General features: G+C 43.7%; 2 protein-coding genes across 3 annotated transcripts; both read left to right on the top strand.

Moving 5' to 3' along the window:
• Positions 1-14,500: 14,500 nt before the first annotated feature.
• On the top strand, positions 14,501-21,841 carry LOC123766905 (uncharacterized). Of its 2 annotated transcripts, XM_045756383.2 has the most exons (4): positions 14,501-16,940; positions 17,104-17,217; positions 17,379-17,507; positions 17,621-18,697. In XM_045756383.2, exons 1-4 carry the CDS (start codon positions 16,742-16,744, stop codon positions 18,403-18,405), a joined length of 1,227 nt encoding a protein of 408 aa, XP_045612339.2. In that variant the 5' UTR covers positions 14,501-16,741; the 3' UTR covers positions 18,406-18,697. The 2 variants fall into 2 exon arrangements, with proteins under 2 accessions (XP_045612339.2, XP_069163530.1); XM_069307429.1 differs by having other exon boundaries at positions 14,502-17,217; positions 17,621-21,841.
• Positions 21,842-23,001: 1,160 nt separating this feature from the next.
• LOC138353844 (uncharacterized) lies at positions 23,002-24,267 on the top strand. The gene has a single exon (XM_069307267.1). The coding sequence runs from the start codon at positions 23,002-23,004 to the stop codon at positions 24,265-24,267; it is 1,266 nt and encodes a 421-aa protein (XP_069163368.1).
• The last annotated feature ends 2,491 nt before the right edge of the window (positions 24,268-26,758 follow it).

The raw sequence follows: 26,758 nt of genomic DNA, 5'->3' as shown, positions 1-26,758 counted from the left end.
GGGTGCTGGCTCAGACCTGTGGGTGCTCGCTCACACCTGTGGGTGCTCGCTCAGACCTCTGGGTGCTTATTCACACCTGTCGGTGCTCGCTCAGACCTGTGGGTGCTCGCTCAGACCTGTGGGTGCTCGCTCAGACCTGTGGGTGCTCGCTCAGACCTGTGGGTGCTCGCTCACACCTGTGGGTGCTCGCTCAGACCTGTGGGTGCTCGCTCACACCTGTGGGTGCTCGCTCAGACCTGTGGGTGCTCGCTCAGACCTGTGTGTGCCCGCTCAGACCTGTGGGTGCCCGCTCACACCTGTGGGTGCTCGCTCACACCTGTGGGTGCTCGCTCACACATGTGGGTGCTCGCTCACACATGTGGGTGCTCGCTCACACCTGTGGGTGCTCGCTCACACCATTGGATGCTCGCTCACACCTGTGGGTGCTCGCTCACACTTGTGGGTGCTCGCTCAGACCTGTGGGTGCTCGCTCAGACCTGTGGGTGCCAGCTCAGACCTGTGGGTGCCCGCTCACACCTGTGGGTGCCCGCTCAGACCTGTGGGTGCTCGCTCACACCTGTGGGTGCTCGCTCAGAACTGTGGGTGCTTATTCACACCTGTGGGTGTTCGCTCAGACCAGCGGGTTCTCGCTCACACCTGTGGGGTCTCGCTCACACCTGTGGGTGCTCGCTCACACCTGTGGGTGCTCGCTCATACCTGTGGGTGCTCGCTCACACCTGTGGGTGCTCGCTCACACCTGTGGGTGCTCGCTCACACCTGTGGGTGCTCGCTCACACCTGTGGGTGCTCGCTCACACCTGTGGGTGCTCGCTCACACCTGTGGGTGCTCGCTCACACTTGTGGGTGCTCGCTCACACCATTGGGTGCTCGCTCACACCATTGGGTGCTCGCTCACACCTGTGGGTGCTCGCTCACACCTGTGGGTGCTCGTTCACACCTGTGGGTGCTCGGTCACACCTGTGGGTGCTCGCGCACACCTGTTGGTGCTCGCGCACACCTGTGGGTGCTCGCGCACACCTGTGGGTGCTCGCGCGCACCAGTGGGTGCCCGCTCAGACCTGTGGGTGCCCGCTCAGACCTGTGGGTGCCCGCTCAGACCTGTGGGTGCTCGCTCACACCATTGGATGCTCGCTCACACCTGTGGGTGCTCGTTCACACCTGTGGGTGCTCGGTCACACTTGTGGGTGCTCGGTCACACCTGTGGGTGCTCGCGCACACCTGTTGGTGCTCGCGCACACCTGTGGGTGCTCGCGCACACCTGTGGGTGCTCGCTCACACCTGTGGGTGCTCGCTCACACCTGTTGGTGCCCGCTCAGACCTGTGGGTGCCCGCTCAGACCTGTGGGTGCCCGCTCAGACCTGTGGGTGCCCGCTCAGACCTGTGGGTGCCCGCTCTGACCTGTGGGTGCCCTCTCTGACCTGTGGGTGCCCGCTCACACCTGTGGGTGCCCACTCACACCTGTGGGTGCCCACTCACACCTGTGGGTGCCCGCTCACACCTGTGGGTGCCCGCTCACACCTGTGGGTGCTCGCTCACACCTGTGGGTGCTCGCTCACACCTGTGGGTGCTCGCTCACACCTGTGGGTGCTCGCTCACACCTGTGGGTGCTCGCTCACACCTGTGGGTGCTCGCTCACACCTGTGGGTGCTCGCTCACACCTGTGGGTGCTCGCTCACACCTGTGGGTGCTCGCTCACACCTGTGGGTGCTCGCTCACACCTGTGGGTGCTCGCTCACACCTGTGGGTGCTCACTCAGACCTGTGGGTGCTCGCTCAGACCTGTGGGTGCTGGCTCAGACCTGTGGGTTCTCGCTCACACCTGTGGGTGCTCGCTCAGACCTCTGGGTGCTTATTCACACCTGTGGGTGCTCGCTCAGACCTGTGGGTGCTCGCTCACACCTGTGGGTTCTCACTCAGACCTGTGGGTGCTCGCTCAGACCTGTGGGTGCTGGCTCAGACCTGTGGGTGCTCGCTCAGACCTGTGGGTGCTGGCTCAGACCTGTGGGTTCTCGCTCACACCTGTGGGTGCTCGCTCAGACCTCTGGGTGCTTATTCACACCTGTGGGTGCTCGCTCAGACCTGTGGGTGCTCGCTCACACCTGTGGGTGCTCGCTCACACCTGTGGGTGCTCGCTCACACCTGTGGGTGCTCGCTCAGACCTGTGGGTGCTCGCTCAGACCTGTGGGTGCTCGCTCAGACCTGTGTGTGCCCGCTCACACCAGCGGGTGCCCGCTCACACCTGTGGGTGCCCGCTCACACCTGTGGGTGCTCGCTCACACCTGTGGGTGCTCGCTCACACCTGTGGGTGCTCGCTCACACCTGTGGGTGCTCGCTCACACCTGTGGGTGCTCGCTCACACCTGTGGGTGCTCGCTCACACCTGTGGGTGGTCGCTCACACCTGTGGGTGCTCGCTCACACATGTGGGTGCTCGCTCACACCATTGGATGCTCGCTCACACCTGTGGGTGCTCGCTCAGACCTGTGGGTGCCCGCTCAGACCTGTGGGTGCCCGCTCAGACCTGTGGGTGCCCGCTCAGACCTGTGGGTGCCCGCTCAGACCTGTGGGTGCCCGCTCAGACCTGTGGGTGCCCGCTCACACCTGTGGGTGCCCGCTCAGAGCTGTGGGTGCTCGCTCACACATGTGGGTTCTCACTCAGACCTGTGGGTGCTCGTTCAGACCTGTGGGTGCTGGCTCAGACCTGTGGGTGCTCGCTCACACCTGTGGGTGCTCGCTCAGACCTCTGGGTGCTTATTCACACCTGTGGGTACTCGCTCAGACCTGTGGGTGCTCGCTCAGACCTGTGGGTGCTCGCTCAGACCTGTGGGTGCTCGCTCAGACCTGTGGGTGCTCGCTCAGACCTGTGGGTGCTCGCTCACACCTGTGGGTGCTCGCTCACACCTGTGGGTTCTCGCTCAGACCTGTGTGTGCCCGGTCAGACCTGTGGGTGCCCGGTCAGACCTGTGGGTGCCCGCTCACACCTGTGGGTGCTCGCTCACACCTGTGGGTGCTCGCTCACACCTGTGGGTGCTCGCTCACACCTGTGGGTGCTCGCTCACACCTGTGGGTGCTCGCTCACACATGTGGGTGCTCGCTCACACTTGTGGGAGCTCGCTCACACCTGTGGGTGCTCGCTCACACCATTGGATGCTCGCTCACACCTGTGGGCGCTCGCTCAGACCTGTGGGTGCTCGCTCAGACCTGTGGGTGCTCGCTCAGACCTGTGGGTGCCCGCTCAGACCTGTGGGTGCCCGCTCACACCTGTGGGTGCCCGCTCAGACCTGTGGGTGCTCGCTCAGAACTGTGGGTGCTTATTCACACCTGTGGGTGTTCGCTCAGACCAGCGGGTTCTCGCTCACACCTGTGGGGTCTCGCTCACACCTGTGGGTGCTCGCTCACACCTGTGGGTGCTCGCTCACACCTGTGGGTGCTCGCTCACACCTGTGGGTGCTCGCTCACACCTGTGGGTGCTCGCTCACACCTGTGGGTGCTCGCTCACACCTGTGGGTGCTCGCTCACACCTGTGGGTGCTCTCTCACACCTGTGGGTGCTCGTTCACACCTGTGGGTGCTCGCGCACACCTGTGGGTGCTCGCGCACACCTGTGGGTGCTCGCGCACACCTGTGGGTGCTCGCGCACACCTGTGGGTGCTCGCGCACACCTGTGTGTGCTCGCGCACGCCTGTGTGTGCTCGCGCACGCCTGTGTGTGCTCGCGCACGCCTGTGGGTGCTCGCGCGCACCAGTGGGTGCTCGCTCAGACCTGTGGGTGCCCGCTCAGACCTGTGGGTGCCCGCTCAGACCTGTGGGTGCCCGCTCAGACCTGTGGGTGCCCGCTCAGACCTGTGGGTGCTCGCTCACACCATTGGATGCTCGCTCACACCTGTGGGTGCTCGCTCGCACCAGTGGGTGCTCGCTCACACCTGTGGGTGCTCGCTCACACCTGTGGGTGCCCGCTCAGACCTGTGGGTGCCCGCTCAGACCTGTGGGTGCCCGCTCAGACCTGTGGGTGCCCGCTCAGACCTCTGGGTGCCCTCTCTGACCTGTGGGTGCCCTCTCTGACCTGTGGGTGCCCTCTCTGACCTGTGGGTGCCCTCTCTGACCTGTGGGTGCCCGCTCACACCTGTGGGTGATCGCTCACACCTGTGGGTTCTCGCTCACACCTGTGGGTTCTCGCTCACACCTGCGGGTGCTCGCTCACACCTGCGGGTGCTCGCTCACACCTGCGGGTGCTCGCTCACACCTGCGGGTGCTCGCTCACACCTGCGGGTGCTCGCTCACACCTGTGGGTGCTCGCTCACACATGTGTGTTCTCACTCAGACCTGTGGGTGCTCGCTCAGACTTGTGGGTGCTGGCTCAGACCTGTGGGTTCTCGCTCACACCTGTGGGTGCTCGCTCAGACCTCTGGGTGCTTATTCACACCTGTGGGTGCTCGCTCACACCTGCGGGTGCTCGCTCAGACCTGTGGGTGCCCGCTGTTATGATCTCAGCCTGCAGGAGAAACGAGTCTCCCTCCTTGAGAGTTATTCAGCAAGCCTGACCTGATTAGAAGGTCTAGCAAATATTGAGGTAATATTCCATATGTAAAATAGTTGCTTGAAGATGTATAACAATTTAAGATTATGGGCAGTAAGTAAGGAAATAGATAAATGGCTGGCTAGGAGATGTGGACATTTTGCTGGAGGCGTGAGGCTCGCTTCCGGAGGACCTTGACCTCACTTGAGTGCCAGACATCGCAGGGGGAAGCCGCGCTCCGTTGAGCTCCCGCCAGAAGGGAACCCCTAGTGATATATCTCGAAGAGAAGAGAAGTGTGCGGACGTACCAGCTGTAGAATCGAGCTGGGAACGTTGTGGTCTCAAGTCCTGGTCGACGAGCAGATATTAAATCGCCCAGAAGCATTATTGTGGGCTGTGTGGAGCGCCCTGACCAGACGCCGTCAGAGGGAAAGCGCCCTCGACCAATTAATCTGTGGTAAGCACGATAAACGCCAGTTCATAGTGATTGCTTGTAGTTGGTCGTGTGCCCAGCGACAGTAGCGATGTTTATTTATAAGTTAGACATATTTTAATAAGGCAGAAAGCCTGAAATAAGAGAGTGGAGAGGGAGGAACACGGAGCGACGTCCGTCCCCTCTGAGCGCTGGCGGACGACTGAGGGAGCCTGGCTCCGGATGTAGGAAGACCCTCCCAGCGAGTGAGGACCGCCGCCAGGCGAGGTGGAGTATGGACCCGCCCAAAACGGGGGAGTCCACTCTCACTGTATGTAGAGGACAGATAGAGGTTTGAGGCAAGCATATTGTGTGGTTATTTTTGTTTATGTGTTAAAGGGGAACATTTTATTGGAGTGTCGATGGGTTGCAGGTTTGTCTTTGGGGAAGAAGTTGCTGAGAACTTCGAAGCCAGCAGATGAAGTAGTTGATGAGACTCCAAGGTAGTGGAGCAGAGGACCTCGAGCTGTGAGGAGAAGCAGCAGTGAAGAGGAGTGTCACGTGCTTCTGTAGAGGTGGTGAAGCACCATAGTTACTCGAGGAAACTTCATGGTGTAGCAGCCAAGAGAGCTGTGGAGGAACCTAGCAGAAGGGTGAAGCACCGTAGTTACTCAAGGAAACTTCATGATAGCAGCCTGGAGGAGCTGCAGAGGATCCTGGTAGTGAAGCCCGGAAGAACCTAAGGATATTAGGGTAGTGAACTTCCAGAGGTGGAAGGGGAAGTTCTGGTGGATTACTTATAGGGAGTTGATAGTGTTTGGTTGTCAGTAGCGTGCAAGACGCAGTGAGAGGTGAGTGACTGTTTGCATTCTTATGTCAAGGAGTGATTTATTCTGAAGCTTAGAGTTGCAGTCGTAGGCTTGATTACCTACAGATGTATGTGCTCGGGGACTGACAGTGATCGATTAATCATTGTTGTGTATCAGTGAACATTTATACTGATATATGTTATTGCATCCAAATGCTGATTTTCTATATATACATTATCTTGCTGATAGTGCAACAGTGTATGTAGGCTTGATCAACTTGAGGAGGTTAATAGTATCAGGTGGTGAACCAGGAGATAGGATACCACTTGATAAGCTGATAATAGAGTTCTGATGGTATTGGAGTGCAACCTGATTGTGATATTATAGAGTATAGGATTCATTATTATTATATGTGTGTATGTATCGTGTATGTGCTTTGTTCAGTAAATGTGTCACAATTTGCTGGTGTTTGCCCTTGTCCTAGTGAGGCTTCCCAGGAAGTAGTGAAGAAGGAGAGAGAGAGAGAGAGAACCAAGAACCACTGCTGTGGACAGGGTAAGATGTAATACTAGTAAGTCATAGGGGATTGAGGAGATCATATCTCATAAGGAGAGAGTGGGGAGTCACAGCGGCTCGAGTGGGTGTGTGTACGTGACAACGAGGCTAAGTGTTGGAGCCGCATCCCCTAAACGTGTGACGTTGAGCCCCTCTCCAAGAGCCAGAAGCGCCAAGGGTGATCTCCTAGTATGAGCACTCTGCCGAGTTGTGGGTTGGGTTGTCCATAGAGAAGGATCGACGACGACAACACCAACCAACCCACAGTCTATAATACCGCTCACACCTGTGGGTGCTCGCTCACACCTGTGGGTGCTCGCTCAGAACTGTGGGTGCATATTCACACCTGTGGGTGTTCACTCAGACCAGCGGGTTCTCGCTCACACCTGTGGGGTCTCGCTCACACCTGTGGGTGCTCGCTCACACCTGTGGGTGCTCGCTCACACCTGTGGGTGCTCGCTCACACCTGTGGGTGCTCGCTCACACCTGTGGGTGCTCGCTCACACCTGTGGGTGCTCGCTCACACCTGTGGGTGCTCGCTCACACCATTGGGTGCTCGCTCACACCTGTGGGTGCTCTCTCATTCCTGTGGGTGCTCGTTCACACCTGTGGGTGCTCGTTCACACCTGTGGGTGCTCGTTCACACCTGTGGGTGCTCGCGCACACCTGTGGGTGCTCGCGCACACCTGTGGGTGCTCGCGCACACCTGTGGGTGCTCGTGCACACCTGTGGGTGCTCGCGCACACCTGTGGGTGCTCGCGCACACCTGTGGGTGCTCGCGCACACCTGTGGGTGCTCGCGCAGGCCTGTGTGTGCTCGCGCACGCCTGTGTGTGCTCGCGCACACCTGTGGGTGCTCGCGCGCACCAGTGGGTGCTCGCTAGTAGTGGAATTGAGGCCATAACGTGTCCGTTTTGCTTTTTTTGAGGGACACGTTATGGCCTCATGTGTTTTCGTTACAAATGGCGAGGGACACGTTATGGCCTCATGTGTTTTCGTTACAAATGGCGAGGGACACGTTATGGCCTCATGTGTTTTCGTTACAAATGGCGAGGGACACGTTATGGCCTCATGTGTTTTCGTTACAAATGGCGAGGGACACGTTATGGCCTCATGTGTTTTCGTTACAAATGGCGAGGGACACGTTATGGCCTCATGTGTTTTCGTTACAAATGGCGAGGGAGACGTTATGGTCTAGGTGTTTTTGTTACAAATGGCGAGGGACACGTTATGGCCCCATGTTTTTTCGTTACCCCGGTGAGATTTAAGGGACACGTTATGGCCCCATGTTTTTTCGTTACCCCGGTGAGATTTAAGGGACACGTTATGGCCTCATGTTTTTTCGTTACCCCGGTGAGCCATGCACGGGCATTGCTAATGGTCAATGACGTCATCAACTTACCTGGGGATTAAAAGGCTGGCTTCTGGCCCCATCATATTTCGCACAGGCATTGCTAATAGTCACCCCGTATTCTTCTTCCCTGAATAAGTCCGTTTTCTGTTATAGTATGTTTATTCCCATTTTCAATATTTATAGCAAAGGGGGATTCAAATGCTACCTTCTGTCAAGCCTAATGTGCAATGGCGTTAATCATTATAAGCTCGTTATTCTCAATAAGGTATTGCCGTACTGTTTCCCATTGTCTAAGATCATTTTATAGCTAAGATTACATAATAATAACATAAGAAATGACTTCAAACCCTGTTTACAAAACCAGTATTTACCCAGGTCTTTTTCCTAATTCTAAAACTTATTCCAATTTATGTCCATTGTTTCATGTTCTGTCTAGTGTTGATAATTTTATTAGTCTATTAATATTCCCCCTTTATCATGTCCATTCATTCACAGCTCTATCATGTCACCTCTATTTCTTTGCCTTTCTAGAGAATATAATTTATGCTTTTTCAATCTTTCTTCAGAAATTGCTTATTGAGCATAGGGCAAAAAATAAAAATGAAAACTTACTATCTTTCATTTGTATGAAAACAGTCCCCTGCCAGGCGTAGTGACTTCAATGCGATTTCAGTACTAATCCAATATTACTGTATAAACTAACAGTACCCTGCCAGGCATGGTGACTTCAATGCGATTTCAGTACTAATCCAACATTACTGTATAAACTAACAGTCCCCTGCCAGGCATGGTAACTTCAATGAAAAGCAAGCCTCTCATGTTTTGAAATAAAGCCTTCGTTTCTGACGTCATCATCCCTAATGTAGCGCGAGGCGCGCTAAATGCGGATCCCAGGAGGTTCACACATAAGTGTGAACTCTTAATCAGGCTTAATACCTCACCTATACTCTATGCTTCATCAGAGTTGATATTCAGCTACAATAGCTCGTATTTTCTCTCATTACTTATATTTTCTGTTATTCATAAACCCGATCAAACCTTCCTAACCTAACCTAACCTAACATATTATTTATAACAAACGAATACATTCTACAGAACAGTTAGTGTTGTTGTTTAGTGACATCGTGAAAAGCGACCTCAGGTATAGGGACAATGTATTGATGGTCATTAGCATATAGGTGTGAAGGTATTACAGTACCTTACTAGTCAACTATGTATGACGTCACCAGACAACCAATGCGACCTTTGGCGTCCTACTGGCATGTGTATTTGATGTTATTAATCAAAAATGACTAGACTATCCATCCCCACCTAACCTAATCAGAGGTATAAGAATATACATTTTAGTCATCCACAACTGTAATCATTATTCAGTGATAAGTTCAAAAGTATAACAGAAGCCCAAATGTCATACTGCAATTTAAGCAGAATCGTACATCTGGCAGCATAGCAGGTAAGCTGAACATAAGAATAAAGGTAACTGCAGAGGTCCTATTGGCCCATACGAGGCGGCTCCTATATATTTCCACCCAATCTCATTCATGTCCACCCTATGCTTAAAACAACCAAGGGATCCCACTTAAAGTATTAGTTTACAATAATAGTTTTAATAAATAGCTCTTATTCTAGTTTTATACACAACAGCAATTATGAAAACCCTATATCTAGATATTCTACTATAATCCACAAGTAGTTACCACACATCTGTCAGTACAGCGGATTAGTGGCTGTGTTCATAGGCTAGTCAACTGTCCTCACATCCATCAAATAGATATCCAAATGTCGCACCTCAATTCATCCATCTAGCAACTCAGCTGGATGTTAGCCACTATATTCATAGGCTAATCATTTCTACACCTCAAAAAATCCTAGTCTTGCTACGCAAATCAGCTTACTTGTTTCTAAACCAACACTCGCAAATACAATCATGCATACCTACACATACTTCAAAACCTATGCATTCATAGAGAATAGCCTAGTTTTTGCCACCATTTCCCCATTAATCAGATGTAATTTATGCCATACACACAGAAAATACTGCATTTACACACCAAATATGCCATTTATGCACAAAATATACTATTTACACTCAAAATATACCATCACATAAAAAAATATGAGATTTTCATACAAAATATGTCAGTTGCAAACAAAAATATACAATTTACACAATATTGCATGTACACTCAGAGTATGACATTTACACAAAGTACGGTATTTTGCACAAATATATCAAAATGCTTATACATTTAGACAATCAAAAATGCGCTTTAACTAAAATTACACAATTTCACAAACGTAATTTTCACAAAATACCCACACATTGTCTCATAAACCAAAATACACTTACACCATAAAGATCTATTTTATCAAATTACAGAGCTTACACAAAATACACAATTTTCACACACAAATACAGTTGCACCAGTTCCACTTCAACAAATTAAAAACACAACGTGCATAAATGCGCTATTATCACAAAAATTATTACACAGTTTGTGTAATTATTTTACATCTTTGCACAATTAATACAAGAAAACTTGCTATATAATTACTCAGCTTGCACAATGACAATCAATACCCAAAGGTAAAAATAAACAATTCGTCCATATGCAATTACACAACATGCGCAATTAATACACAACTTATACAATATTACACATCTTTCATATTTATTACACACAACTTGCACAAATGCATATCTAGCACAAATACGTACAATACATAACTACCCTAAATATGAAAATACACAACTAGCATAAATACACAATTTACACAAATACAATTGCGACATTTACACAACTTGCTCAAAAATATAATCAATACACAACTTACCAAAATATGAACAATACATAACTAGCACATATTCATTAAATACACAACTAAGCAATTTCCTCAAATACACATACAAAAACATATACAATTAATACAGACAACTTGCACAAAACAATACACAATTTATAGAAATATAATCAATACATAATTTCAATAATCATACAACATATGCAAAATACATAATCTGCACAATTAATACACAAGTATATTAATTGTGCTATATATGTACAAACACAACCAACTGGGTCAAACAATACACAATTTGCATGATATTTTTCTGGGTATATTTAGGACATTAATTATAATATGCTGAGTTTAACCAACTCCCCAAAAGTCAGAATTTCACATATAAAAATGTTTCTTATAACTTCCAATGAGCTCAATATATAACACATTCTTTTTCCATTAAGATATCAACATTATTAGTGCTAAACTATTCATCTAACATATGTCCACTGTTTTTATGTCTTATTAATACCTTCCTTGTTACATTCTCTCCAATCAGACCACCATATTTATGTATTTATTCAAACCATCTAACAGACTTATTTGTTCTAGCCTTAGTTATGTTAGGGCAGGTGGGGTTAGGTGGAGTCAGTATTTTCTATGATAATTTTAGACAAATTTGCTATATCTTATCAAAATGCATCCTGTTAAAACTTAAATTCATCTAAATCTATCAAAAATATACTTATACTACGCAATTTGACTAAATTCTACCTAGCTAAACTTACTAAATATGAGCATCCCATATCCTCACATACAAGCCTATGTCGCCTCTGTCCATACATTATATGAGTCTGTCATATAGCACGAACCCCAAATAGGAAAATTTACACTATTTCATAAACATACTAGTTCATTACCCTAAGATATTATATATGTCCTTCCCTACACGACCTCACCAAACCTGACCTAGCATATCCAACCCTGGATTAGGTAAAAGTTGGCGAAATGTATGCTATGCCACCTAAATTTCACCAAATTTAAGGCAATTTCCACCAAATATACCCAAATGTTGTGTATCATAGCATCGCCAAAGCCCATTTTCACCTATTCCATACTATCCTACACAACCTCACCTAACCTGACCTAGCATATTTAAAACCTGGATTTGGTTAAAGTCGACGAAATTCATGCTATGCCACCTAAATTTGACCAAATATACCCAAATGTTTCATATCACAGCACTGCCAAAGCCCATTTTTACCTACATTTTCTCCTATTCCATCCTACCCTACGCAACCTTACCTAACCTATCCTAGCATATCCAAACCCAGATTTGGTTAAAGTCGGCGAAATTTAAGCTATCCCACCTAAATTCTAACTAATTTAAGGCAATTCCCACCAAATATATCCAAATGTTCTGTATCACAGCACTGCCAAAGCCCATTTTTACCTACATTTTCTCCTATTCCATCCTACCCTACGCAACCTTACCTAACCTATCCTAGCATATCCAAACCTAGATTTGGTTAAAGTAGGCGAAATTTAAGTTATCCCATATAAATTTGACCTAATTTAAGACAATTTCCACCAAATATACCCAAAAATGTTTTGGAACATAGCACGGCCAAAGCTCATTTAGCTGAGTTTTCACCTATTCCAACCTGCCCTAGACAACCCTACCCATCCTCTCCTGGCATATCCAAAGTCAGATTTGATTATAGTTGGCGAAATTTATGCCTTTCCAACCTAAATTTTACCTAATTTAAGCCAATTTCCACCGAATATACCCAAATGTTTTGTATCTAGCATAGTCAAAGTTTATTTTAGCTGAGTTTTCGCCTATTCCAACCTGCCCTAGACATCCCTACCCGGCCTCTCCTGGCATATCCAAAGTCAGATTTGATTATAGTTGGCAAAATTTATGCCTTTCCCACCTAAATTTTACCTAATTTATGCCAATTTCCACCGAATATACCCAAATGTTTTGTATCTTAGCATGGTCAAAGTTCATTTCACCCAAGTTTTTCACCTATTCCATCTTACCTTACACAGCCTTACCTAACCTGACCTAGCATATCCCAAGCTAGATTTGATTAGAGTTCGTGAAATTTATGCTTACTCACCTAAATTCAACCTAATTTAAGACAATTTCTACCAATATATACCCAAAATGATTTGTTACATAGCTCAGCCAAAGACCATTTTACCCGAGTTTTCACATATTCCAACCTACCCTACATAGCCTTACCTATCCCTGACCTAGCAGATTTGATTAAAGTTGGGGAAATGTAAGCTATCGCCATCAAATTGGAGACAATTTCCACCAAATATGCCTAAATGTTGTGTATCATAGCACAGCCAAAAACCCATTTTACCCACATTTTCATCCATTCCATCTGAACCTGGACCTAGCCTCTGATACTACATATACTCAGAGAAGTGATGTTTTTTGGATATGTACCTAAATGCCCGTGCCTAACCTGCAAGAGTCTTGGAGCTTTGTTGAATATTTTACCTATTTTTCTTCAAAAACTGAAGTTTTGGATATGAACCTATCCGCACTGTGCCTAACCTGCTAGGATCTTTGTTGAACATTGTAACCATATTCACAGAAAAGTGATATTTTGGATATGGACCTAACAGACCCTCTCCTTTAAAACTTGGAACTGTGTTCAATATTGTAGATATAGTGTTGGGTATGTGTTTTGTTTTTACACATCAACCCAACTGTCCTGGACCTAACCTCCCTTCATCTAACTTCAAATTTATCGTAAATATGGAAGGACGTGTTGTTTGTGCATCAACCCAACCGTCCTTGACCTAACCTCCATTTATCAAACTTCAAATTTATCATAAATATGGGAGGACCGTGTTATTTGCGCATCAACCCAGCCGTCCTGGGCCTAACCTCCCTTTATCTAACTTCAAATTTATTGTATTTATGGGAAGAAGGTGTTGTTTATGCGTCAACCCAACCGCCCTGGACCTAACCTCTGATACACGAATCTTGGTTCAACATTGCATCATACTCGTAGTATATTTTTTTCACATAATTCAACCATCCTCAACCTAACCTCTATTACCTGGGGGGAGGGAGGTTAATGGAAAATATGATAATAATGGGAATTTTCTCTACATCAGTTAAACTTAACCATCCTTAACCTAACCTTAGTTAGAAAGGGATATAACTCACCAAAACTATTTAATTACCATTTACCTTATTTTCCTTATCCTAACCCATAACCAGAGGGTTTAGACCCCCCTTTTCCTCGAAATTATACTATATATTTAAGGTAGGAATATATTTTCGCACATAAACCTATCATTCCCTAATTTAACCCTGTACTCTAATTTCGAGGTAAAGGGGGGTCTAAACCCTCTGGTTATGGGTTAGGATAAGGAAAATGTGCCCCAAAGTGTGCCCCAAAGAATGAGGTGATTTGGTAAAATGCTATGCCCAAGATAACTATCCGAGTGCCGGCGGTGGGGTGGTTCAAATAGCCTCGGCTATCACCTCATTATGTCCGGTCGTGATGGTCAAGTGGATTAAGGCGTCTTGTACATACCAGTTGCGTTTGCTCCTGGGAGTATGGGTTCGAGTCACTTCTGGGGTGTGAGTTTTCAGTTGCATATTGTCCTGGGGACCATTCAGGCTTGTTCGCATTTGTGTTCCTCACGTGTGCCCCAAAGAATGAGGTGATTTGGTAAAATGCTATGCCCAAGATAACTATCCGAGTGCCGGCAGTGGGGTGGTTCAAATAGCCTCGGCTATCACCTCATTATGTCCGGTCGTGATGGTCAAGTGGATTAAGGCGTCTTGTACATACCAGTTGCGTTTGCTCCTGGGAGTATGGGTTCGAGTCACTTCTGGGGTGTGAGTTTTCAGTTGCATATTGTCCTGGGGACCATTCAGGCTTGTTCGCATATATATATATATATATATATATATATATATATATATATATATATATATATATATATATATATATATATATATACTGTATATATATATATGCTGAATATATATACTGTATATATACTGTATATATATATATGCTGAATATATATACTGTATATATACTGTATATTATATATTTACTAATTAAATATTTACACAATTTTTTAATGTTACTCTGCACTAAATTTATAATTATTATAATCATGTATATTGTATAAACAATATACATTGTTATAATGTTATTTTAACGTGAAGATGGCGCCGGCCGTTATTTTTACAACTAGGGGAAATGCACTAATTTAAACTAACAAATCTAACCTGATACAGCGGATTAGCTCCGGAAACCTCTCCCTAACACTTGATACATCTGTACCCGCCAGTAGTGGAATTGAGGCCATAACGTGTCCGTTTTGCTTTTTTTGAGGGACACGTTATGGCCTCATGTGTTTTCGTTACAAATGGCGAGGGACACGTTATGGCCTCATGTGTTTTCGTTACAAATGGCGAGGGACACGTTATGGCCTCATGTGTTTTCGTTACAAATGGCGAGGGACACGTTATGGCCTCATGTGTTTTCGTTACAAATGGCGAGGGACACGTTATGGCCTCATGTGTTTTCGTTACAAATGGCGAGGGAGACGTTATGGTCTAGGTGTTTTTGTTACAAATGGCGAGGGACACGTTATGGCCCCATGTTTTTTCGTTACCCCGGTGAGATTTAAGGGACACGTTATGGCCTCATGTTTTTTCGTTACCCCGGTGAGCCATGCACGGGCATTGCTAATGGTCAATGACGTCATCAACTTACCTGGGGATTAAAAGGCTGGCTTCTGGCCCCATCATATTTCGCACAGGCATTGCTAATAGTCACCCCGTATTCTTCTTCCCTGAATAAGTCCGTTTTCTGTTATAGTATGTTTATTCCCATTTTCAATATTTATAGCAAAGGGGGATTCAAATGCTACCTTCTGTCAAGCCTAATGTGCAATGGCGTTAATCATTATAAGCTCGTTATTCTCAATAAGGTATTGCCGTACTGTTTCCCATTGTCTAAGATCATTTTATAGCTAAGATTACATAATAATAACATAAGAAATGACTTCAAACCCTGTTTACAGAACCAGTATTTACCCAGGTCTTTTTCCTAATTCTAAAACTTATTCCAATTTATGTCCATTGTTTCATGTTCTGTCTAGTGTTGATAATTTTAATAGTCTATTAATATTCCCCCTTTATCATGTCCATTCATTCACAGCTCTATCATGTCACCTCTATTTCTTTGCCTTTCTAGAGAATATAATTTATGCTTTGTCAATCTTTCTTCAGAAATTGCTTATTGAGCATAGGGCAAAATAAAAATAAAAACTTACTATCTTTCATTTGTATGAAAACAGTCCCCTGCCAGGCGTAGTGACTTCAATGCGATTTCAGTACTAATCCAATATTACTGTATAAACTAACAGTACCCTGCCAGGCATGGTGACTTCAATGCGATTTCAGTACTAATCCAACATTACTGTATAAACTAACAGTCCCCTGCCAGGCATTGTAACTTCAGTGAAAAGCAAGCCTCTCATGTTTTGAAATAAAGCCTTCGTTTCTGACGTCATCATCCCTAATGTGGCGCGAGGCGCGCTAAATGCCGATCCCAGGAGGTTCACACATAAGTGTGAACTCTTAATCAGGCTTAATACCTCACCTATACTCTATGCTTCATCAGAGTTGATATTCAGCTACAATAGCTCGTATTTTCGCTCATTACTTATATTTTCTGTTATTCATAAACCCGATCAAACCTTCCTAACCTAACCTAACCTAACCTAACATATTATTTATAACAAACAAATACATTCTACAGAACAGTTATTGTTGTTGTTTAGTGACATCGTGAAAAGCGACCTCAGGTATAGGGACAATGTATTGATGGTCATTAGCATATAGGTGTGAAGGTATTACAGTACCTTACTGGTCAACTATGTATGACGTCACCAGATGGCCAATGCGGCCTTTAGCTTCCTACCTGTATATGCATTATTTTTTTATGTTATTATTCTAAAATGGCTAGACTATCCATCCCCACCTAACCTATTCAGAGGTTTAAGAATATACATTTTAGTCATCTGCGACTGTAATCATTCATTATGCAGTAATAAATTCAAAACTAGAATAGATGCCCAAATGTCGTACCGCAATTTTTAGAAGCATCGTACGTCTGGCAGCACAGCAGGTAAGCTGACCTGGCCGCCATTCCCCAGTCAAATAGGTCAGTACATCTCTAGCTCTCCCAGCCAGCACAAGCAGCCAACATCGCTCCTGGACATTTCACCAGACCTCTGTATTATTCAACAACAATACGCAACCATGGAAACTTGTCCTTTCTGCAATAAGCCAAAGCAGGGGAAATTGCACTTGTGCGAAGTAAGGTGCATAGAATGTCATATCTCATATACAGCCAACTCGCGTCGTGAGTGTGTGTTATGCTGTCCCCAGTGTGTTAATATCCCTCGTGGACATTATGATGCAGTCTGCACCTCGTGTTCCAAAATCTTCTGCACCAGTCGTGAGTAATATTAATATCAGCAACACTTGCTTCGTTTATGATCAAATGATTTTATATAGAATTACACCAGCAGCATGTGATATTTTATAAAAAAAAAAATATTGCCTACCAGCTTCAGTAATATTGTTTTTATTCGCATAAATAATATTACTGTGATCCACAGGTCGCGACCCCGAAACCTGTCCATTTTGTATGAATCTGGATGTTGATGACTATACAGAGTCTAACACCAGATCCGATTCTGAGACCTCAGAAGCTTCATCGCCTCAGAGCGAAAGTAAGTTAATATCCATCATCAGTATTCATTATTAATTTTATTAATCTGAGATAATATTGCACTATTCCCATCAATAATCCGTCATTTAAAAATATACATGTTATGAATGCTAACTAACATCTACAAAAAAATAATTAATGTTTTTTTTTTTTTTTTTTCAGGATCATCTGTTGAACAGTTGGATGAGGAATATCCTCGTGGAGGAGGGAATGAGGCTGGAGAACCTAGCACTAGTCAAGCTCGTACACCGCCATTAGAAGATAGTAACAATAGCAGGCCCAGTCTAGATCGTAAGTATCATCCTCAGTGATTATTTCCATAACCTTGCATTATTTATTTGTAAACATTCCTATATTAAATTTATATTATTTTTTATTAAAAATCTCAATTCTTTTTACTCTAGGTAGCCATCTAGAGGATGAAGACTCCCTGCATTTGGTTTGGGAAACAGATTCAGATGTGGAAGCCAGCCAGCCTATCGCTAATTCTCCACCACCTCAGGAACAGCAGCAGCAGGTAGATGTTTTACTTCCTCCTCAACCCGAAGTTCTTGAAGTGATTAATAATTTCAATGGGGGGTACATACGCCATTCATATAGCATCCCAGATCATGCCCAAGGAGATCCTGCCCATTATTTGACTATATATCGTGATTATTTTATTCAGCAAATAGAATCCTTGTTTGATGCCGTTCACCCCAATTTCCCTCCTGCCCTCTTGATATACCCTGATTTTACATTTAATTTACAACGGCTTAATCAAGAAAATGAACCTGATTTTGAGGGAGAGTTACCTATAAGGGCCGAGCAACGCACTGTATCTAGGCATGAGGCTAGTGTTGTCGTAGATCAATGGATCGCTGAATTGGACAATAAGTTAGAAGAGTTCTTTGCCGAGACAGAAGGTTCGAGTCTAGGTATACAGAGCATTTCTGGTTTTTATATCAATTCCATAGCTGTTCAGCATCCCATCCGTCTAGGAGAATACGTGCCTTATCCGGATAAATTGCGTGGTTCGAGACATATTTTCAACCCTAAAGGCGAACAAAATATATGTTTGATCCAATGTTTAGCTACATATATATGCTTGCTCGGGGAATGGACTTACGCAACATTGGCAGGCGTTCCAAATCTGCCAGGTGGTGTCTTAGATTTGTCCGTTGGAGTGAGGATATCGAAATTCCCATAACGTACGATAACATTAATAAAATAGAAAGTATAAATAAATTAAGTATTTTTATCTATGTGCTCACTCGTGAAGACAATAGGTACTATATTAGCTTAGCTAGGAAAGGTAGGGAACATTCTGCACCTAAAGTACCTTTGCTCATGTTGGAGGATCAGCATCTTGTACTCATTAAAGATTTCAATCAGTATGTTCGCAACATGCGTAGTAATTCTAGCAGAATACCAAACAATCATATTTTTTGTCATTCATGTTTAATTCATTTGTCACCTGATGCTATGCGGGATCACGAAGCGTCATGTGAAGTTAAACAAACATTGAAATTTTACCCTGAAGGTCATAAAATCAAATTCCAAAATTACGGTCGTGCTTATGGACCGTCTCACACGGCATATTATGATTTCGAGTGCTTGTTGGACCCCTCCAATCCCCAAGGTATGATCGAGAAGCGTCACAAAGCTGTGGCATATGCTTTTATCATCATCAACAGGGAATTGGAGGTGGTGGATAAATTAACGTATATGGGGGATGACCCTGTGAATCATTTCATTAATACTTTGGAGAAAGCATGGAAAAGAATCAAATCTGCCATGCCTAAATACAAAATATCTATGACACGTGAACATTGGCAAGCCTATAGACGTCAGACCACATGTGAAATGTGTTATAGTCCATTTAAATCAGCTATGGACAAGCACCGTCATCATGATCATGCTATTGAATTTAATAATTATCTAGCTGCCTATTGCCAAAGGTGCAACATGTTGTGCAGAAATTCTTATAAATATTTATACACATTCTCTCACAATGCGGCTTATGACCTCGGGGTAATTTTAAATGAATTGTCTAACGTCCCTAACCGTGAAATTGACATTGCCTCCAAAGATGGATTTAAGTTCATGAAAGTAGATATCGGTAAACTTCGCTTTATGGATAGTCTGGCTTTACTAAATGGCGGGCTGGAAAAACTAGCTAAAGAACATATCAGGGAAGGTAAACCCACCACTTACACCTCAGTTATGCTAGATGACGTCCCTGTAGCTGCCCACCATTTATTGAAGACAGGCAAACAGGTCTTCTGTTATGACTACATTTCATCTTTGGAGAAATTAAATGAACCGGCTCTTCCTCCTCCCGAAGCCTTTTACAATAGTTTAAAACACGAGGCCATAAGCGAGACCGATTATACACAGGCTAAAGAAGTCTTTAGATTAGCGGAATGCAAGACCATTGGGGATTACTTAAAGGTCTATTTAAAAGTAGATACTGGACTATTGTGTGATGTGTTTACTGTATGGCGCAAGACCATGCTTGAGCTGTACAAGTTAGACATTACTCACTATGTCTCGTTATCTAGTTTTGCATGGGACGCTTTCTTGTTTAAGAGTCAAGTTGTCTTGGACTCTATTTCTGATCCCCATTTGTACGATGTATTGCGTAGAAATCTAAGAGGCGGATTTACCTCTGTTGTACGACAACACACGAGTGTACAAAATGAGCATACAGGTGCTGATCCTTCTAGCACTGATAAATATATTCTGTATTTAGATTTTAATGGCTTATACGCCACCTGTATGACAGAACTGCTTCCTCAAGGCGGGATCCGTAAATTATCTACTGCCGAATGCAATGATTGGCTCCAACAAGGATTGGAAAATATTACATGTGATGGGGATAAGGGGTATTGGGTCATTTGTGACACCAAGCATGTCGCACCTGAGGTGGCTCGATACACCGATGACTTGCCATTAACCCTGTCGCATGCTAATATTTCAACTGATCTTCTGTCCGATTATAGCAAACATATTTTAAATACCGAAGATCGTAAACTCCCCAAGAAAAACAATAAATTAATTGCTTCACATCTCCCTCAAAAAGATTACTTGGTGAGTTTAGATTTGCTTCAGATGCTGATGAAATTGGGATTGGAAGTGGCTAAGGTAAATGCAGTTTATGAATTCCAACAGAGCAAGTACCTTAAGGAATTTGTCGAAACAAATGCTCGTGAACGTGCAAATACACCTTGCGCCATTAAGGGTAAAGCTTTCAAGCTAGTATCAAATGCAATTTACGGCAAGAGTTTGACAAATGTGAGTAAATATGGCGATCAGCATTATTTAGTTACATCACGAGACAAATTCCAAAAGCATGCACGCAATCCGTTCTTCAAACGGAGCATTTTGTTAAGTGAAGACAGAGTTATTTGCACAGTTAAGAAACAATCACTTAGTCAATACACCAACTTATTTGGGGTTCCAGATCTTGCAAATAGCTAAGAGGATCCTATATGATTTTTGGTACAATACGGTCAAAGCTCATTATGGAGACAAAGCTAGATTGCTGTATACGGATACAGATTCGTATTTGATTGAATTAAGCTGTCCAAATGCTTTTGAGGAATTAAATAAACTGCCTTTATCTCAGCATATGGATTTCAGCAATTTCCCTCCTGAAAATCCCTATTTCGATGACTCTCGCAAAGGTCAACTAGGTTTGTTAAAATCGGAAGTTGGGGCCAAAATTATCAAAGAACTCATTGCATTGAAGCCTAAAATGTACTCGATTCACACTCAAGATCAGGTTCAAATCTGTCGTTGTAAAGGAATTCCCACTTATCATCAGTCTAAACTCACTCATGCTGCTTTCCAAAGTGCTTTAGAGTTAAATATTGGGCAGAGGTTCCAATCCAGATCTATTAGGAATGTTAAAGGCCGTATGTGTACCTGTCTCACTACAAAACGTGGATTGTCCGCCTTTGACGATAAACGTTATGTACCGAGTCCTACACAGTCTTTGGCGTATGGACACCCCGATATACCTCGAGCAGAAATTCATGAAGAAGAGAATGAGGAGGAGGAGGATGTACCTGCACCTGCTGCTGCTGCACGTCCTGTGAGACGTGGATTCCATCCCATATTCAATATGTGGGGAAAACGCGATGCACTGGTGAACAAGACGTATCCTCACAATTAGTGACTGAAGAAATTGGTGAGGGAACATTGCAACCTCCCCTAACCTGACATTGATGTTTGAAAATTGCTACCTCCCCTAACCTGAGATTGATGTTTGACAATTGCTACCTCCCCTAACCTATCATTGATGTTTGACAATTGCTACCTCCCCTAACCTATCATTGATGTTTGACAATTGCTACCTCCCCTAACCTGACATTGATGTTTGAAAATTGCTACCTCCCCTAACCTGACATTGATGTTTGAAAATTGCTACCTCCCCTAACCTATCATTGATGTTTGAAAATTGCTACCTCCCCTAACCTATCATTGATGTTTAGAAAATTGCTACCTTCCCTAACCTGTCATTGATGTTTGAAAAATTGCGGGGCCCCTGACTCATCACTGATGTTCTGAAAATGCAGTCTCCCTTAACCTATGTTGAAAATGTTCTGTTGTATATAAAAAAATAAAAATTGTGAAATGTATACTTTGATGTTTTTATAAAACCGTGCCCCCCTAACCTATGTTTTGAAAATGTTCTATGCAAAAAATAAAAAATATGAAATGTATGCTTTGATGTTGCTATGAAACCTTCCATGTTTAAATATAATAACCTTATAATACTTATGTCAGTACAAACTCAACACGAGTCATGGATAGTTCACCTATCACTGAAGAACAACTTGATATTTTCAATGAACCTAGCAGAATAATCATTGCAGGATTTTCCAATGGCGGAAAATCTCATTTGTGCACTAAACTCGTACAAAAATACCATCTGAAATTCTCCAGTATTATTATATGCGGCGGCAGTTACAGAGCATTGCTAGACGATCCAGTAATTAACAAGAAAATAATAGCTCAACCAGAAATTATTAACCCTTTAGATGAACGTACAGATGATTCGCCTATTTTAATTATTATCGATGACTTGTTCATCGAATCTGCCAATTCCAAAATTGTGTCTGATATCTTCACTAAAGGCAGACATCTCGCTATTTCGTGTATATTCATTACCCAAAATATATTTTTCTCTGGGAAATATGCTAGAAGTATCAGTTTAAACGCCTCCCATTTCATATTAGTGAAATCTAGAGATTTAGCTCAAATTGAGACTTTAGGGCGGCAGTTATTTGGAAAACAAGATTCTAAAAAGCTTTTGGATATCTACAAGAAAGCCATCAGTAAACCTTATGGATATTTATTGGTGGATTTAGGAGTGAAAACCCCTGAACGCATCACCTTCCGTAGCAATATTGTTGGTGAGCATCCATACGAAATTGTTTACCAATGGTGAATGTACTAAACCACAAGGGGAGGTTAGGGGGGTGGGGTGTATAGGATGTGTTCCCCACAACAACAACAACCACAACCACAAGGGGTGGTTAGGGGGGGTGGGGTGTATAGGATGTGTCCCCCACAACAACAACAACAAGCACAAGGGGAGGTTAGGGGGGTTGGGTGTATAGGATGTGTTCCCCACAACAACAACAACAACAACCACAAGGGGTGGTTAGGGGGGGTGGGGTGTATAGGATGTGTTCCCCACAACAACAACAACAACAACAAGGGGAGGTTAGGGGGTTGGTATATCGGATGTATAAAACAGCTAAAACCATACAATCAGATATCACTTTATTAGAAGATGGAGCACGTACTAGATAAAATTTATTATAACCCCGCATCCACAGGAGGGTTAGGGGGGGTCAATAGGTTGTATAAAGCAGCTAAAACCCTAAAGCCAGATATTACTTTATCAGATGTCAAAGAATACTTGAAATCGTCTAAAGCTTACACTTTGCACGCATTAAAACCTCGCAAATTTCAACGAAGAAAGGTGCTGAGTCCTAAACCCCGTATATATTTAGCTTGTGATTTAGCAGAAATGGGATTAATAGCTAAATACAATGATGATATTAAATACATTCTCGTCTGTGTCGATATTTTTTCACGGTATGCGCAAGTCGCACCTCTGAAACGCAAAGATGGACAGACTGTGATTAAGGCTCTGAAAAACATATTGGAATCCTCATATTTCCAAGGAATACGTAAAATTAATACAGATCGAGGAGGTGAATTTTATAATTCTCATATGCAACGAATGCTTGCAGCTAAAAATATTAAACTGTATAGCGTATTTTCTCAAGAAACAAAAGCTGCTATTGCCGAACGCTTTATACGTACCATGAAAACTAAGATTTATAAATATATGACTGCGCACAATACCTCGAGATATCTGCCCATATTGTCTGATATCATAAAGGCGTATAACACAACACCCCACCGAGGGTTAGGTGGTCGGACTCCAGTTGATGTCCATGCTTTATCTCGTCCACAAGATATAAAGAAACAGTTCAATCTCATGTATAAAAGTAAGGACAAACCTAAAGCAGGTCTTAGTTCTCTACTAGCTGTCGGGGACACAGTTCGCATTACTCTCTCCAACAGAATTTCGACATTCAAGAAAGGTTTTGCTAGACAAAACACGGAAGAAATTTTCAGAATTATTCGTATAGATAAAAGCCAGCCTATCCCATTATATTTTTTACAAGATTTGAATAACAAGCCCATTGACGGTGGGTTTTACAAGGAAGAATTAACCCTAACCCATTTACCAGTTGCATTTAATATTCAGAAAGTACTACGCAAACGTACATTGCCTAATAATAAATTACAGTATAAAGTAAGGTACGAAGGCTACGATTCTTCATTTGATCAGTGGATTGACGCTGTTGAAGATATGAAGAAGCCATTAGTATACAAGTACAAAGACTTGGTGACCTTGCTGAGCAAACTCAATTCCTCAGCCAGGAAAAAATTGATTGCTCAGTTTAAAAAACCACATATTCATTGCTTGTCAGAGATTTTCAACAATTTTCTGAAAATAGGCTTCCGGTTAAAAAGAAAGTAATAGTCAAATTGAAGAAATACAGAGACACCTTGCATTCGCTGGCTTGCAAGAAACCCTCAATTTCAAACAAAAAGCGTATTTTATTAACTCGTAAAGGAGGCAGTATCCTCGGTATATTATTACCCATAGCTGCTAGTTTAATTTCCAGGCTATTTAATAAATAAAAAATGAAAGAATATTATCTAGTACCTCGTAAAACCATCGATGAGGGACCTGCTAAAGTACCAGTAGTTAAAAAAGCAGAAGTAGCGCCATCACTAGCTCCAACACCAGCAACAAGTACTCCAGTAGCACCAGTTTCAGTACGAGCTAATCCTTCAATAGTACATTTGGTACATTTAAAATTGAAAGCTAAAGATCATGATTTTGCTACTTCGCTGTTGAATTATTTTGATGAAAGCAAGATGGTGCAATGGGACGTCAATGGGAATCTGCAAATGCCAGTGACTGGAATAAACATAATTGATGATATTTTAACTAAAATGACAATTCACCACTCTGTATTCCCCCGAGAAAAATTACCGCTGGTTAAATTATTCATCTCTTTAACCTCAACTCCACGAGAAATGTTTAGGAATACAGAATCTCGTAAACAAGTATTTAATGATGACGCGGCACTAAGAAGAAAACGGGCGTATGCTCCTACTACAGCTGCTGGAGAAACTAAACGCCCTAAAGTTGGCGGAGGAGCAACTTGGCTAGCTTACTAAAGGTGAGTGTATAAATAGATGTTCTGTTTTGTTTTTAGTTTATTCATTCATAGTCCAGCAATGGATTCCCACGTTATTTACGCTACTAGTGTTTCTAATACAGATTTATTTCCTAATAATGTACCTAGTGCTTTTGAAAACAGACTGTATAATCAACTCGTGCTGGATTCTAGACGCTCCTACGAAATGTGTCTCCAGAATATATTATTGCCTTCGTCATATTACATAATAAGATCAGATGATCTGGAAAGTTATATCCGCGTGAGAATTATGTACCTAGATGTTAAAGGAATTAGTTACAAACATTCCAAATTTCTACCGAAAACTAATATTTTAGCTGGTGGCATAAAGGAAATTATATACGCCATCAATAATGAAATTACCCATATATTTTCACAGAACGATTTGAGTTTTGTGTCTGATGTCTATAAGACGCATTTCCCAAGATATGCTGATGCATATATTAAATATGGAACGATTTCCAATAGAGTAAAGTTCAATACCGCGAGCAGCGATGAGAATGTATTGTATTATGACGATAATCGAGCAATATGCAGGATTTCCCTATCTTTTGGGGCGAGTATTGGCAAGGTTTTAGGAACTGAACAGCATAAAAATTATGATATATACGTACACAAGAAATATTTGGATGAAACACCCATATCAGACACGTGTCCCTACCCTCCACAACCCAGGGGCATGATGGATTACTTGTGTGTTTATTGCGATAAAATTGCTCCTACGATGTACGGAAATTTATTAGTGAATATATTGGACGTAGTGTCTTTGCAGGGCGGTGAAAGCACGAATAGGAAACTATATAAACCTCTAAATACAAATGTACTGGATAGTATAAGTATTGCAGTAACCGATCCTAATGGGACTCCTATTTATTTCGATAAACGGGGAAGCACAACAGCTGTTTTACATATACGACCCCGAATTGGGTCTATATAATAAGGACATTACAGTTCCGAGCCTCATTACTCATCTGCAAGCTACAAAATGCGCGTCAATTTCATCCCTCCGTCTGTAGACGAAATATTATTCTTAATTAGTCCACCTGCCTCATATAAAGGAGGTGGGCTGAGTGATATTAGAATATTCAATAGGAGTCATATAAGAGGAGGTGGTATATTCAGTTTCCTCACTGGTTTAGCCCGTAAAGCAGCCCCATTTTTAATGAGAACCCTTGCTCCTGCCGTCTTAAGTATGGGTCAGAATGTATTGCAAGACATGCAAAAAGGAGAACATTCCTTTAAAAAGTCAATGAAGAAGCATGGGATCGAATCATTGAAGGGGGTTGGCCGTCAGATTTTAGGTGGTGGTAAAAGGCGGAAAAAGGCTAAGAGAAAGGCTAAGGCCACCAAATTAGCACTTATTCGCAGTTACACAAAACAGAATAAGAAGAATAAGAGATATAATGACGTGTTTGCATAAATTACAATTCATTCCTCTCATAGCATCCAGCATGAATACTACTACTACACTAGGAGCGGGGCTACAATCCCCTTTGGAAAGTTACACAGTGGCTGTAACAGATGGATTTCCCAAACTAAATTCAGCACGTATGATCGAGTCCACTATAGCCAGCAGGAAAAATATCGATATTTTACCTGTTAATTTAGGAATTAATAAATTTAAGGACTCGTATATAGAATTTAGAATCCCTGGCATACCTGGTCATTTCCTGGATATGTCATCACTAGCCCTAGAAGTAGGTATAGAATTAACAGAAGCTGACGCCGCAATAGATTTGGGCAAAAAAGTGACTGTCGCCA

This window comes from Procambarus clarkii, chromosome 60 (assembly GCF_040958095.1).
Source record: "Procambarus clarkii isolate CNS0578487 chromosome 60, FALCON_Pclarkii_2.0, whole genome shotgun sequence".
NCBI classification, from domain to species: domain Eukaryota; kingdom Metazoa; phylum Arthropoda; class Malacostraca; order Decapoda; family Cambaridae; genus Procambarus; species Procambarus clarkii.
Note: the sequence above shows the minus strand (reverse complement) of the source record. Positions and strands in the feature narration are given on the sequence as shown.

Coding starts and splice junctions, on each gene's coding strand:
- LOC138353844 (XM_069307267.1), top strand. CDS start 23,002: ATGGAGCACGTACTAGATAAAATTTATTATAACCCCGCATCCACAGGA.
- LOC123766905 (XM_069307429.1), top strand. CDS start 18,270: ATGTTTGATCCAATGTTTAGCTACATATATATGCTTGCTCGGGGAATG.